Here is a 13,490-nt window from a genome sequence, read left to right as displayed (position 1 = left end):
ATGAGTTTTGTGTCTTAGTTAAATATTTCAAACACAAACAACATAGTGAGAATTTACGAACTGTTAAATAAGACTGCTATAACCAAATGCATCATAATAGTGATGTTCATGTTAATGCATACAACACAGTCTCATAGAGTACGAGAGTGACGGGCCATTCTGTATAATAAGTACTTTTATTAGTTTCTTTGCCAACACCATTGAACTGTAATTTCACTTTAATTTTTGGAACGCAGGATTTTTACTTGTAGTGGAGTCTTTATAGTCTTTATGTTAAGTCTTAAGTCTTTAAGTCTTTATGTTTTTATTTTTTCAGTTAAGCAATCAAGTAAATCCACTCGTGATGCAATTGAATGTGGAGCTACAGAGTTATATTTAATTCTACAACATATATTAATCTATGCAGATTTATCTTAGATGTATAATCCAACAACATCATTTGTTGATTATATGTACCTTCGTCGTCTCCCTGCAGGTGACATGGCTCGCCTCCCCCTCTTCTACCTGCAGAAGCGCCACAGGGCTCCCGTTCGGAAGGACGTGTGATGCAACGCGAGGGCATAAGAAAGTAGACAACTTCTGGTGAAAAGGCCTATTAAACAATACCAACAAGCAGTGGGGGAGAATCATTCAGGTGTTACTCTCAACCTATAACGGTGACGATTGTAAAAGTATGATAATATTAAATATATTATATTAAAGTGTTAAAATACCAGCAGAAAGGTCTGTGCAGAAGAATCTTAATGAGTTATGATCCTTACTGTGCACATTGACTTTTATATTACAGCTGTTACATGTGGGAACGGTTTTGTTTTGTTTTTGTAGTAATTTATAAAGGCCACCCGTAGCTTGTAATATTCTTCCTATGCTCTCCTTGATTGAAATTGACATCTTTGATTATTAATCTAAATCTGGAAATTAACTAAAACATGAAATAAACGGATTACCCTGTAATCGTAGGATCTCTGCAGCTTTGGTGTCCTCTGTTATCTCATACATATAGTATTAGTAGGAGTACTGTCACAGTGTGGTTAATTTCCTGTCTTATTTTGTAGTTTCTGCTTCTTGTCTCCCTGGGTAACTCCACTTCCTGCCTTGTCCTGTCATCCCCTGTGATTGTCTGATTGTATCCACCTGTGTCCAATCACCTGCACCTCCCTAGTGTATTTAAGCAGTGTGTGTCTCTTGTCACTTGTCGCGTCATTGTCTATTGTCCTGAATGTCCTAGTTCCTGCCTGCCTTTTTGCCCCAGTTCCTGTGTGTGTTTTTGCCCCTTGGCCTTTTGTTTCCTGCATCTTTGACTATTAAAGTCTTTTTGTTGCTCGAAGTCTGTGTGTGAGTCCTGCCTTCCCCGCATCCCTGACAAGTCCTTGTGTGTTTAAGAGACACCTTAAAAAGAGTCTCCCTCTGATATTCAATGCATGGCTTTTTAGTTCTGTGTGAAGTCAGTGAACAAATAAACTGCATTTCTTGCATTGCCGCCCCAAACCACAAAGTGGCACTGTTGATGTAGCACAGAAAAACACACACTTTTTATTCCCTTGGGCTTTTATTATTTGTACAAAAACACTGACATTTACAAAATACATAAAACTTGGTTCACAGCACATTCCTATTAAAAAAACGACTACATCAGAATTTGTCTGAGGCGCCTTTGTTTGGTGGGGGTCAGAGGTCATCTGCGGCTCATAATGATCGGAGGACGTAAAGGCTCAGATGTGAGCCGTGCTGCTGGTTTAGTTGAGCTCGGTTGGTCTGGTCGCAGTAGAGGGCGCCGGTTTCCTACACATGTCAAAGAAGAAGAACATCAGACACATGACAACAGTGAGGAGAGGCCATCGGGTCATTTATTATCAAATATGGAGATTCATGTTAGAAGTTGCGTGGTCACTGTGTTCTGAAGATCAGGCTTGCGTTCATGTCTGTAAAAATACTTACATAATTCTAGCGATGAGTCTTTGCACCGGCTTCAACTCGGGGTTCAGGCAATAGCGACGGCCGTTGTTGTTGGAGACACTGTTGAAGAGGACAGTGGAGGTAAACATGTTAACATGATTCAGACGTTTAGAGTGATAACTAGAGGTGACGGATAAAAATCGCCGAAAAGCCACCATATCACATATGCGTGAGAGGTTTACTTCCAATAAGCCCAGAAAATTATAATAGATTATTCTCTTATAATTAGAGCACCTTATTGCAATTAAACATTAGTGCATCTTACACAATCTCCACTTTGTCACAGAAGACGGATGGTGGGTAGATCTGGATCTGGATGTCCTTCATTTTAGTCCCACGTTGAATTCCCCTCTGGACATTTGCACACAGACACTGATTTCCTGACGTGTGATCAACTGGTGAAAGACAAAGAAAAGAATCACATGATTTATTCAGTGGATCACAGAGAAAACAAACATTGTCCGTGTTAAAGTAGTGAACGCTAAAGAAGTAATAAAACTTACGTTGGGCTTCGGAGATACAGAACATGACAGCCAGGAGCAGAAACACTTTCATGATGCCGGACATCGTTGGTTTTCGGTTTGGTGAAGAAGACCCTGGTGCTGTGATGAAGGTGATGAGAGGAGCTGCAACAAGTGCAGCTGGAGGGATTGACAAGAGTCAAAGAAAACTGTGAGGGATAAAGGCAACGGGCCTTCTTAAATGATCTCATTAGACACCAACCTCGTCACTCTTCCTGTGGTGAGGGGGCTTTTTGAGACAGGAAACTTAAAACCAACAAAATTACCCCATCGCTCTTTCCGTTCATTGTCCCCGCTTGTCGTCCCCTGTGGTTACAAATAATTTAATAAGATAATGTCAGTTAAAAGTATATTTTGATATAAAGTATAATAAACAAACAAAATTGTAACATCTTATGTCTCTAGAATAAGAAAACAATGAACCTGTACACACACTGTTTGTCTTTATCAACCTTAAAATTGGACATTTTCACATTTTGAATTCTGACACCATGAACAATAGAAATCCCAATGAATGGGACATGTGTTAATTATTCAGGAACTATACTTATTTCCAATATGAAGTTAACCAAAAGCTAATGGTGGTGATATTCATTTTGTATTATTATATTATATTATGATATTTCTTGTGGATTTAAGTACCGGTATAGTTCATCCAAATAACTCATAGATAACTAAAAAGACAGTTCAGCAAAGACTAAACAGAAACTGAACTGAATATGTCTTGGTGATTATAGAATAGCATAATGTACAAAATAAGTATTTTTCTGTATGCTTGTTGTGTGGATCAGTGGTTAACACCATTGGTACGTATCCGTGCACCCAATCACACATACGAATGCTCTGAATAATGTGAAGGCAAGTATGATTTGCTTCCTTCCACTGTAGCTGCCTGGTAGTGACACAACATTAATGGCGTGAATAACGCAGTATCATCAATAATAATTAATGGATTCTGCATTTTGTATTATAACCCGTAGTTGTTAGATATTAACTCCATCATAGCTGAGATAGATGCTATGTGGTCTCATAGAGTCATTCTCTCCAATGTAGCTGTGTGGTACTGACATGCATGACGAAAATCATTTTTTTGTTTTGTGCTAATTGAACCTGAATCTCGTTGTAGTTGTACAATAAAATACATAATCAAACTACAACATTTTAAACCAAATCCTAATACTGTTCGTTCATCACAGAGTGCGAATGTTTGGTTTTGTATAGTTTTTGTTTTTAAAATCTGTGCAGTGAGCGTGGATGTGCTCTCAGGCCCACAGGGTGCAAGGTAAAGCCCCCCCCCCACCCACACCCTTCTCCAGTCACTTCACCATCACTGTCAGTATTGATCAGTTCATTCAGACGGTGGTTTTTAGGAAATAACGACGTCCGTGACTTCATAGTTTTATCTAAGGCCATAATGAGCACACCTGAAGCACACAACTGTACAGCGGTCATCCAGCAATTCTGCTCCTCTCTTTGTCCTTCCATTTAAAAGATGTTATTTAAGCATGTTACTCAAATATTGGTTGGGAGGCCTGGCCTAAATACCAGTTTTAGTGGGAAATGCACTTCAGTTATAAATTTGGTCCCAGATATGATGTGTAAAATACTTCACAAATCTGAAATCATTGCATAATTTATCAACTAAGCTTTGTAAATCAATGGCGACGACCCATAGAGCAGATTCGGTTGACTGAACATGAATATATATTTTTAAACATGATACGTTAAGAAGTCATGGTTTATTAAATGACCATTCAGACTTTTGACCAAGAATAAATCATTCTCACAAAACATCATTATAAGCAAATAATTTACAGATTATCTTTTAATGCAGTTACAACAGTAGAGGTTTCCCGTTTCCTAGAAATGACAAAAAAGAAGAACTCACATTAGACACATTACAATAGTGTGGAGAGGCTGTTGTGTAATTCATTACATAGCGGTTGGTCTGGTCGTAGTAGAGGGCACCGGTTTCCTACACATGTCAAAGAAGAACTCAGTTAAGACACATGACAACAGTGAGCAGAGGCCATTGTGTCATTCATTATTAAGTATGGAGATTCTGTTATAAGTTTGTTGGTCTGTTCCCAGAGAAAATACGTGAGGGAAGCAAAGATCTTTTTTTCCTGCATTCAACTGTGGGTTCTGGCAATAGCGAGAGCCGCTCTCAATGTTGACACTGTTGAAGAGGACAGTAGAGAAATTTCTGATTGAAATGTGCAGGTTTGTTATAACTTTTACTACAACTGAGGCCAAACTTGAACTATTGACCAATCATGACTGAAAAGAATTAAGTTCTACTCCAGGAGTTTGGTGTGAGAGGTTTTCTGAGAAGCTTCCAATTAGCAAATAATCTTTTTCTAAATAGGACACATCTTAACTAACAATTTCAGTGCACCTCACTTCCACTTTTTGGGGGGGGGGGGGTGGGGGCACGGACGCAGATGGTCACGCAACCCCCCCGTCGACCAGACAGTATGCGGCTGTGGCCCTCTACCTCTAAGTGAGTTTAGCCCCCATGCTCTATAACAAAAGCTAATTCATTCGGACTTGCCAGCTTGTCTTGCTGCGGCGTCAAATCTGACATGTAGACTGAACATTTAACATTTACATTTAACATTTACATTTAGATGAAACATTTATATTATTTAACAACTTTGTGTTACTGCCAAACATTATCCTTAGAAAGGTTATTGAATGAATTTCTCTCTAAATGTTTGAAAAAGTGACGTATGAATATTGTCCTGCTTTTTTTTACATATGAAAATGCTAAATGTACATAGAATGCGCAGGATTTTAGAACATGCAACATTTTACAAACGGCGCCCCATACAGGACGCTCTCATACTCGCAGCGCAAATAGTTCGCACTGTGGTTGTGTGAAACTAATACAGAAACCCCGTCAGGTCATAGGGCGACTGCTGGCGAAGCTACTACAGAAACCCCGTCAGGTCATAGGGCGACTGCTGGCGAAGCTACTACAGAAACCCCATCAGGTCAGAGGGCGACTGCTAGCGAAGCTACTACCCATCAGGTCAGAGGGCGACTGCTAGCGAAGCTACTACAGGAACCCCGTCAGGTCAGAGGGCGAATGCTAGCGAAGCTACTACAGAAACCCCATCAGGTCAGAGGGCGACTGCTAGCGAAGCTACTACAGAAACCCCGTCAGGTCATAGGGCGACTGCTGGCGAAGCTACTACAGAAACCCCATCAGGTCAGATGGCGACTGCTGGCGAAGCTACTACAGAAACCCCGTCAGGTCAGAGGGCGACTGCTAGCGAAGCTACTACAGAAACCCCATCAGGTCAGAGGGCGACTGCTGGCGAAGCTACTACAGAAACCCCATCAGGTCAGAGGGCGACTGCTGGCGAAGCTACTACAGAAACCCCATCAGGTCAGATGGCGACTGCTGGCGAAGCTACTACAGAAACCCCGTCAGGTCATAGGGCGACTGCTGGCGAAGCTACTACAGAAACCCCATCAGGTCAGAGGGCGACTGCTAGCGAAGCTACTACCCATCAAGTCAGAGGGCGACTGCTAGCGAAGCTACTACAGAAACCCCGTCAGGTCAGAGGGCGACTGCTAGCGAAGCTACTACAGAAACCCCAACAGGTCAGAGGGCGACTGCTAGCGAAGCTACTACAGAAACCCCGTCAGGTCAGAGGGCGACTGCTAGCGAAGCTACTACAGAAACCCCGTCAGGTCATAGGGCGACTGCTGGCGAAGCTACTACAGAAACCCCATCAGGTCAGATGGCGACTGCTGGCGAAGCTACTACAGAAACCCCGTCAGGTCATAGGGCGACTGCTGGCGAAGCTACTACAGAAACCCCATCAGGTCAGAGGGCGACTGCTAGCGAAGCTACTACCCATCAGGTCAGAGGGCGACTGCTAGCGAAGCTACTACAGAAACCCCGTCAGGTCATAGGGCGACTGCTGGCGAAGCTACTACAGAAACCCCATCAGGTCAGAGGGCGACTGCTAGCGAAGCTACTACAGAAACCCCATCAGGTCAGATGGCGACTGCTGGCGAAGCTACTACAGAAACCCCATCAGGTCAGAGGGCGACTGCTGGCGAAGCTACTACAGAAACCCCATCAGGTCAGAGGGCGACTGCTAGCGAAGCTACTACCCATCAGGTCAGAGGGCGACTGCTAGCGAAGCTACTACAGGAACCCCGTCAGGTCAGAGGGCGAATGCTAGCGAAGCTACTACAGAAACCCCATCAGGTCAGAGGGCGACTGCTAGCGAAGCTACTACAGAAACCCCGTCAGGTCATAGGGCGACTGCTGGCGAAGCTACTACAGAAACCCCATCAGGTCAGATGGCGACTGCTGGCGAAGCTACTACAGAAACCCCGTCAGGTCAGAGGGCGACTGCTAGCGAAGCTACTACAGAAACCCCATCAGGTCAGAGGGCGACTGCTGGCGAAGCTACTACAGAAACCCCATCAGGTCAGAGGGCGACTGCTGGCGAAGCTACTACAGAAACCCCATCAGGTCAGATGGCGACTGCTGGCGAAGCTACTACAGAAACCCCGTCAGGTCATAGGGCGACTGCTAGCGAAGCTACTACCCATCAAGTCAGAGGGCGACTGCTAGCGAAGCTACTACAGAAACCCCGTCAGGTCAGAGGGCGACTGCTAGCGAAGCTACTACAGAAACCCCAACAGGTCAGAGGGCGACTGCTAGCGAAGCTACTACAGAAACCCCGTCAGGTCAGAGGGCGACTGCTAGCGAAGCTACTACAGAAACCCCGTCAGGTCATAGGGCGACTGCTGGCGAAGCTACTACAGAAACCCCATCAGGTCAGATGGCGACTGCTGGCGAAGCTACTACAGAAACCCCGTCAGGTCATAGGGCGACTGCTGGCGAAGCTACTACAGAAACCCCATCAGGTCAGAGGGCGACTGCTAGCGAAGCTACTACCCATCAGGTCAGAGGGCGACTGCTAGCGAAGCTACTACAGAAACCCCGTCAGGTCATAGGGCGACTGCTGGCGAAGCTACTACAGAAACCCCATCAGGTCAGAGGGCGACTGCTAGCGAAGCTACTACAGAAACCCCATCAGGTCAGATGGCGACTGCTGGCGAAGCTACTACAGAAACCCCATCAGGTCAGAGGGCGACTGCTGGCGAAGCTACTACAGAAACCCCATCAGGTCAGAGGGCGACTGCTGGCGAAGCTACTACAGAAACCCCGTCAGGTCAGAGGGCGACTGCTGGCGAAGCTACTACGCCAAGCAGCACATCTCTTTCTTCAGCCACCGGCTCCATACGCGACACCGACATTCTCCGTGCGCGCTGCTCGTCTGCTGGTGGGGGCGGCAAACAGACCAAAGTCCCACATTGAATTGCCCTCTTGACATTTGCACACAGACCCGGATTTCCTGACGTGTGATCAACTGGAGGACGTCTAAGAAAAGAATCACATGATTTATTCAGAAGATTCTGTGAGGGGTAGAGGCCAGGGTTCTTCTGTAATAGTCTCTTCCTTGTAAGAGAAATCATGACACAGGAAAGGGAAACTTTAAAACCCACAAAATTATCCCCGCTTGTCATCCCCTGTGGTTATCTAACAAGATAATGTCAGTTAAAAGTATATTTTTATATCAAGTAAGAGAATGTTTAACAAAAATTGTCCGTGGAGCAAGAAAACAAGGTCCGGTGCTTTATCACCCTTCAAATTTTTGACATTTTGACATTTTGAATTCAGACACCATTAACAACGGAGATCCCAATGATCGGGTCATATGTTAATTATTCAGGAACTATACTTATTTCGGATATAAAGTTAACAAAAAGCTCATGCTGGTGATGTTTATTTCCTTGTGAATTTTAGTACATGGAGTTTATCCGATTAACTCACAGATAACAAAAAAAAATGAGGCAAAGACTGTACTGAAACAAACAAATGAGTGTAGATTTGTGTGAACTATATTTAATTTGGCCACACTAAGTGTCGGCAGGGGATCTGTACAACGTCTGGTCCTGTATGCATGTTGTGTGGTTAACACCATCAGCGGTATACGTGCACCCAATCACACATAACACATTCTCGGAATAATGCGAGGGCAAGTGTGATTTCCTTCCTTCCGCTGTAGCATTTTGTATTATACCCCGTAGTTGTTAGATATTAACTCCATCATAGCTGAGATAGATGCTATGTGGTCTCGTAGAGTCATTCTCTCCAATGTAGTTGCGTGGCGTGACGAAAACCATTTTTTTGTGTTGTGCTAATTGAACCTGAGTCTCATTGTAGTTGTACAATAAAATACATAGACAAACTATAACATTTTAAACCTATCCTAATACTGTGCGTTCATCACCGAGTGCGAATGTTTGGTTTTGTATAGTTTTTGTTTTTAAAATCTGTGCAGTGAGCGTGGATGTGCTCTCAGGCCCACAGGGTGCAAGGTAAAGCCCCCCCCCACCCACCCTTCTCCAGTCACTTCACCATCACACGTCGCTCTCTTATCGATGGCTGTCAGTATTGATCAGTTCAATCATTGTATAATTTATAAACTAAGCTTTGTAAATCAATAGCTACGACCCATAGAGCAGATACGTTAAGAAGTCATGGTTTATTAAATTACCATTTAGACTTTTGAACAAGACAAAACATAACACCATATGCAATTAATGTCCAGATTATTTTTTAATGCCATCACAAGTACAGTATGAGGTGGAGTTGAGTTCGGTTGGTCTGGTTGTAGTAGACGGCGCCGGTTTCCTACACATGTCAAAGAAGAAGAACTCACATAAGACACATGACAACATTATCAAACATGGAGATTCTGTTAGAAGTTTGGTCGTCTGTTCATCTCAGAGAAATTACTTACGTGAGGGAATCTGTCGTTGTTGTTGTTGTTGACACTGTTGAAGAGGACAGTAGAGGTAAACATGTAAAGCTTTGTTATAACTTTCACTACAACTGAGGCCAAACTTGAACTATTGACCAAGCCGCCCTGTCACAATCAAGTCAGGATAGTCCATTGGGTTATACATTTATTATTTATTTACTCATTATACATGTATTATGTTGATCCAGATAAAAGTCTGTTGTGATCAAACATCTTTCAATGTGCATTAACAGAAGATGTGAAAAATACACATGATACAAATGTCATCAATAGTAACAAGAAAAATTTATAGAGCAAAGCTTCCGTTAAGTTTTGTTTAAAACTTTTCTGCAGGGATGAGGGAGGGACGTCTTTTGTAGGTTTGTTATTGTAGGTATTTTCTGAAATGAAAGCGTTGGGCATTGGTGTCACTGCAGTCTATAGCGGAGAAAGGTTTAGGCATATAACCACATTGCATTTACGTGAGGATGGAGAGAAATATAACGTTATGTAGAAAAATAATTGTGAACTTCAGTCACTTGGTAACAGTTTTAATGTGGTGCTTGAAATTGAGTATTTCTGATCAATGAAAAAATATTGCCTTGCATTGGCTGCTCCCAACCACGAGGCAGCACTTGATACAGGGCACAGAAAGTATCAGACATTCATCAAAAAACAGTGAATCAATGCTTCTTTCATTTGTTTATTTTTTATTTAAAAAAACTCTGACCAAAATGCATACAACTTTGTTTACAGCACAAACATCTATTTACAAAAATAGACACAAAGAAATTAAATACAGCAGAGATCATAATGTAAGTGCACATTAGCATGAAAGGGAAATAAATAGACAGTTCAATCTAACTACATCTGCAGTCGTTTAAGGTGCCTTTGTTTGGCAGGGGTCAGAGGTCATCTGCTCCTCATAATGATCGGAGGACGTAAAGGCTCAGATGTGAGCCGTGCTGCTGGTTTTGTTGAGCTCGGTTGGTCTGGTCGTAGTAGAGGGCGCCGGTTTCCTACACATGTCAAAGAAGAAGAACATCAGACACATGACAACAGTGAGGAGAGGCCATCGGGTCATTTATTATCAAATATGGAGATTCATGTTAAAGATTCAAGTTGGAAGTGGCGTGGTCACTGTGTTCTGAAGATCAGGCTTGCGTTCATGTCTGTAAAAATACTTACATAATTATAGCGATGAGTCTTTGCACCGGCTTCAACTCGGGGTTCAGGCAATAGCGACGGCCGTTGTTGTTGGAGACACTGTTGAAGAGGACAGTGGAGGTAAACATGTTAACATGATTCAGACAGGAGTTTTGTGTGAGAGGTTTTCTGAGAAGCTTCCAATTAGCAAATAATCCTTTTATAAATAGAACACATCTTAAATAACAAATTCAGTGCATCTTACACAATCTCCACTTTGTCACAGAAGGCGGATGGTGGGTAGATCTGGATCTGGATGTCCTTCATTTTAGTCCCACTTTGAATTCCCCTCTGGACATTTGCACACAGACACTGATTTCCTGACGTGTGATCAACTGGTGAAAGACAAAGAAAAGAATCACATGATTTATTCAGTGGATCACAGAGAAAACAAACATTGTCCGTGTTAAAGTTGTGAATGCTAAAGAAGTATTAAAACTTACGTTGAGCTTCGGAGATGCAGAACATGACAGCCAGGAGCAGAAACACTTTCATGATGCCGGACATTGTCGGTTTTCGGTTTGGTGAAGAAGATCGTGGTGCTGTGATGAAGGTGATGAGAGGAGCTGGAACAAGTGCAGCTGGAGGGATTGACAAGAGTCAAAGACAACTGTGAGGGATAAAGGCAACGGGCCTTCTTAAATGATCTCATTAGACACCAACCTCGTCACACTTCCTGTGGTTAGGGGACTTCTTGAGACATGAAAGTGAAATTATGAAACCCTGCTGACTACTCACTTATTTCGTCATCGCCTGTGGTTGCAAATTTAACTTGATTTTAGATTTTTAAAAGCATATAGTGATACCATTCATGAGGATATGTAAATAAAACAAAAGTGTACATTTTTGATTGGAAATCTTTACGTGCAGATACACTTTGAAAATAAATGTTTAATAATCTTTTTCGTCATTTTAGGTATTTCTTTTTTAAGGCCATTAAAAATAACGATTCCAAACAGTGGTTAACACCATCAAAGCAAACATGAGGGCAGTAAATGACTTCATTCCTTCCACTGTAGCCTTGGGGTTGTGACACGACATTCACGGCGCGAATAACGCAGTATTATATATTTGTTAGCTATTAACCGATGTGACACGCAACCTCATACGACCTCCTACAGGGTTTGGAAATGCTTGATTTGTGCGTGGAGCATGGTCTAAATGTTAGTCTCACTTTTTGGTGAAAAGGATGTACACTGCTTCCTTCCTTCTTTTGATATCCTTCTCTTTTCTTCTAAACTATACAACTAATATGGAACTAAGCTAAAAAAAACAACACTGGAAATATGGATTTCCTGATAAATGCGATGGCCTACCAGTTGTAATAACGTGTTAGAGATCCCATTATCAATAATATAAAGACAACAAAGAGTCAATCAAGACAAAAAGCAGGGCCCTGACATCATATCATCTAATGATCTTAATCTAATCAACCCTTGACATATTGTGACATGCATTTTTAATACAATCCAGTGGATAATGTGAGCAATAAGGAACACAAAACAGACACTTTAGGTTAACGATGCAGTAATGAAGTGTTAGTCACTAGGAATATATTACACAATATATATAATCTTGGTTGCTGAAAAAAAGGAGAGTGATTTTCTTTTTTATTCTTTAGAAATCCAATCTGTGCTAATTTAAGACAGGGGTCTTCCCTGATGTTAAGGAGCCCTGTGAGGCACTTCCAGTAATTTCTACAAAATTCAGACGAAACGGTAGTGGTCAGATGGTCTGCAAGTGCAACTTCCGTAAAACTACTGGCACAGAAGAGAGCGCATGATGGAAGTTAAGGGCTTTTCCACCACAAAAGAAGTGAGCACAGAAAATGTCATTATATTGAGTCATATTGAGATATTCGGATGTTAACTGGCGATTAATTTATCAGGCTCACACTAGTTTGTTTCTGCTCCTCTGAAGACAGACTGCACATAGCGTGCTATGCTTGAAGATTTCATACTTGTCTTCGGTTCATGGGTTTTGAGGCTGAGAGGCGGGGGGAGTCCTTGTTATTAGTTGACCTATTGGCTATGTAAGTTGATACAACACATTTGAAAGAATGTCTTTTTCATATATAGAGATATATGTAGACAGCTTTGGTGATATTTTTAAAAAATATCTACAAAACCCTGCCAAATGTTCACACAAGTAACCTAAATTTCATCTAAAGCGCAACATAAATCCAGAGAGAACGAGTCCAGTGTGGCAACTCATGCTGACAGAGGGTTGGAAAGATGAAGAGCTTTTGTTAAAGTATGGGATCAAATGACCTTTCCGGGTGTCCTGCAGGTGTTCAAATGAAAACATCTGGGATGTTTATTGTCACATAATGCACAGGCTAAGAAAATGAGTAAATGAACGAATGGCCCAGACCGCAGATCTCTCACTCGCAAACTAACACCTTTTTTTAAACAGGTTGTGCTTCTCGTCTTCTACGTGCTGAGCTAAGTGTGAAAATAAAGGAGAAAAAGAGACATGAGAGCCGATATGACCACAAGAGTCTTCAAGAGTTTCCAGTCAGTTTTCCTGTGACACAATGAAGCTGTTTCTGCGCTTACTTGAACTATCAGCATGTTTATTTCCTTACCCTGCGTTTCTTCCCGTTTGTATACATGTAAATATGTATACTGTATATGCCATATAATGCTGTATACATGCAGCGTTTAACACATTTTATTTACATAATATAAATCAAGTCAGCTCACTTGATGAACATGATCATTGTACTCATCTAAGACAACACATGCCATGCTGACGTTGCTCCACTAATGTCACACAACCCAAAGACACACAAAGGTCCCGACAATCCGACAAGCTGTGAGCAGACCAACACTTGTTGAAAATAATCCCTGATTGCACATTAAAGGTGTGTTTGGGAACAACTACACTGAATGTTCGTGTCTTCCCAACAACTGTTGCACCATTTCTACATTTTAAGGAAGGTTGACTAAAGCTACGAAATGAATGG

At 42.1% G+C, this 13,490-nt stretch overlaps 2 protein-coding genes across 4 annotated transcripts; both read right to left on the bottom strand.

The window, feature by feature from the left end:
• Positions 1 to 1,530: 1,530 nt before the first annotated feature.
• Positions 1,531 to 2,747, bottom strand: LOC120818102 (C-X-C motif chemokine 9). 2 transcript variants are annotated; one of them, XM_040174873.2, is made up of 4 exons: positions 2,460 to 2,747; positions 2,222 to 2,351; positions 1,939 to 2,016; positions 1,531 to 1,782 (listed from the first exon to the last, which is right to left on the bottom strand). In XM_040174873.2, exons 1-4 carry the CDS (start codon positions 2,521 to 2,523, stop codon positions 1,737 to 1,739), a joined length of 318 nt encoding a protein of 105 aa, XP_040030807.2. In that variant the 5' UTR covers positions 2,524 to 2,747; the 3' UTR covers positions 1,531 to 1,736. The 2 variants fall into 2 exon arrangements, with proteins under 2 accessions (XP_040030807.2, XP_040030811.2); XM_040174877.2 differs by having other exon boundaries at positions 2,222 to 2,336; positions 2,460 to 2,645.
• Positions 2,748 to 10,006: 7,259 nt separating this feature from the next.
• LOC120818103 (growth-regulated alpha protein) lies at positions 10,007 to 11,182 on the bottom strand. Of its 2 annotated transcripts, none has more exons than XM_078102219.1 (4): positions 10,966 to 11,182; positions 10,728 to 10,857; positions 10,505 to 10,582; positions 10,007 to 10,335 (listed from the first exon to the last, which is right to left on the bottom strand). In XM_078102219.1, the coding sequence occupies exons 1-4, from the start codon at positions 11,027 to 11,029 to the stop codon at positions 10,266 to 10,268; spliced, it is 342 nt and encodes a 113-aa protein (XP_077958345.1). In that variant the 5' UTR covers positions 11,030 to 11,182; the 3' UTR covers positions 10,007 to 10,265. The 2 variants fall into 2 exon arrangements, with proteins under 2 accessions (XP_077958345.1, XP_077958347.1); XM_078102221.1 differs by having other exon boundaries at positions 10,728 to 10,842; positions 10,966 to 11,152.
• Between the last annotated feature and the right edge of the window lie 2,308 nt (positions 11,183 to 13,490).

The sequence above is a fragment of the Gasterosteus aculeatus genome, chromosome 4, assembly GCF_964276395.1.
Source record: "Gasterosteus aculeatus chromosome 4, fGasAcu3.hap1.1, whole genome shotgun sequence".
Lineage (NCBI taxonomy): Eukaryota > Metazoa > Chordata > Actinopteri > Perciformes > Gasterosteidae > Gasterosteus > Gasterosteus aculeatus.
The sequence above is the reverse complement of the archived record's forward strand: the minus strand, read 5'-3'. Positions and strand labels throughout refer to the sequence as shown.

What these genes read in the sequence shown, in the direction of transcription:
- LOC120818102 (XM_040174873.2), bottom strand. Translation starts at nt 2,523, where the DNA reads ATGTCCGGCATCATGAAAGTGTTTCTGCTCCTGGCTGTCATGTTCTGT. An exon ending in TGTGACAAAGTGGAGATTGT is followed by an intron (nt 2,017 to 2,221) that starts GTAAGATGCACT and finishes CCTCTTCAACAG; the next exon opens with TGTCTCCAACAACAACGGCC. An exon ending in AGACTCATCGCTAGAATTAT is followed by an intron (nt 1,783 to 1,938) that starts GTAAGTATTTTT and finishes TGACATGTGTAG; the next exon opens with GAAACCGGCGCCCTCTACTG.
- LOC120818103 (XM_078102219.1), bottom strand. Translation starts at nt 11,029, where the DNA reads ATGTCCGGCATCATGAAAGTGTTTCTGCTCCTGGCTGTCATGTTCTGC. An exon ending in CTGCATCTCCGAAGCTCAAC is followed by an intron (nt 10,858 to 10,965) that starts GTAAGTTTTAAT and finishes GTCTTTCACCAG; the next exon opens with TTGATCACACGTCAGGAAAT. An exon ending in AGACTCATCGCTATAATTAT is followed by an intron (nt 10,336 to 10,504) that starts GTAAGTATTTTT and finishes TGACATGTGTAG; the next exon opens with GAAACCGGCGCCCTCTACTA.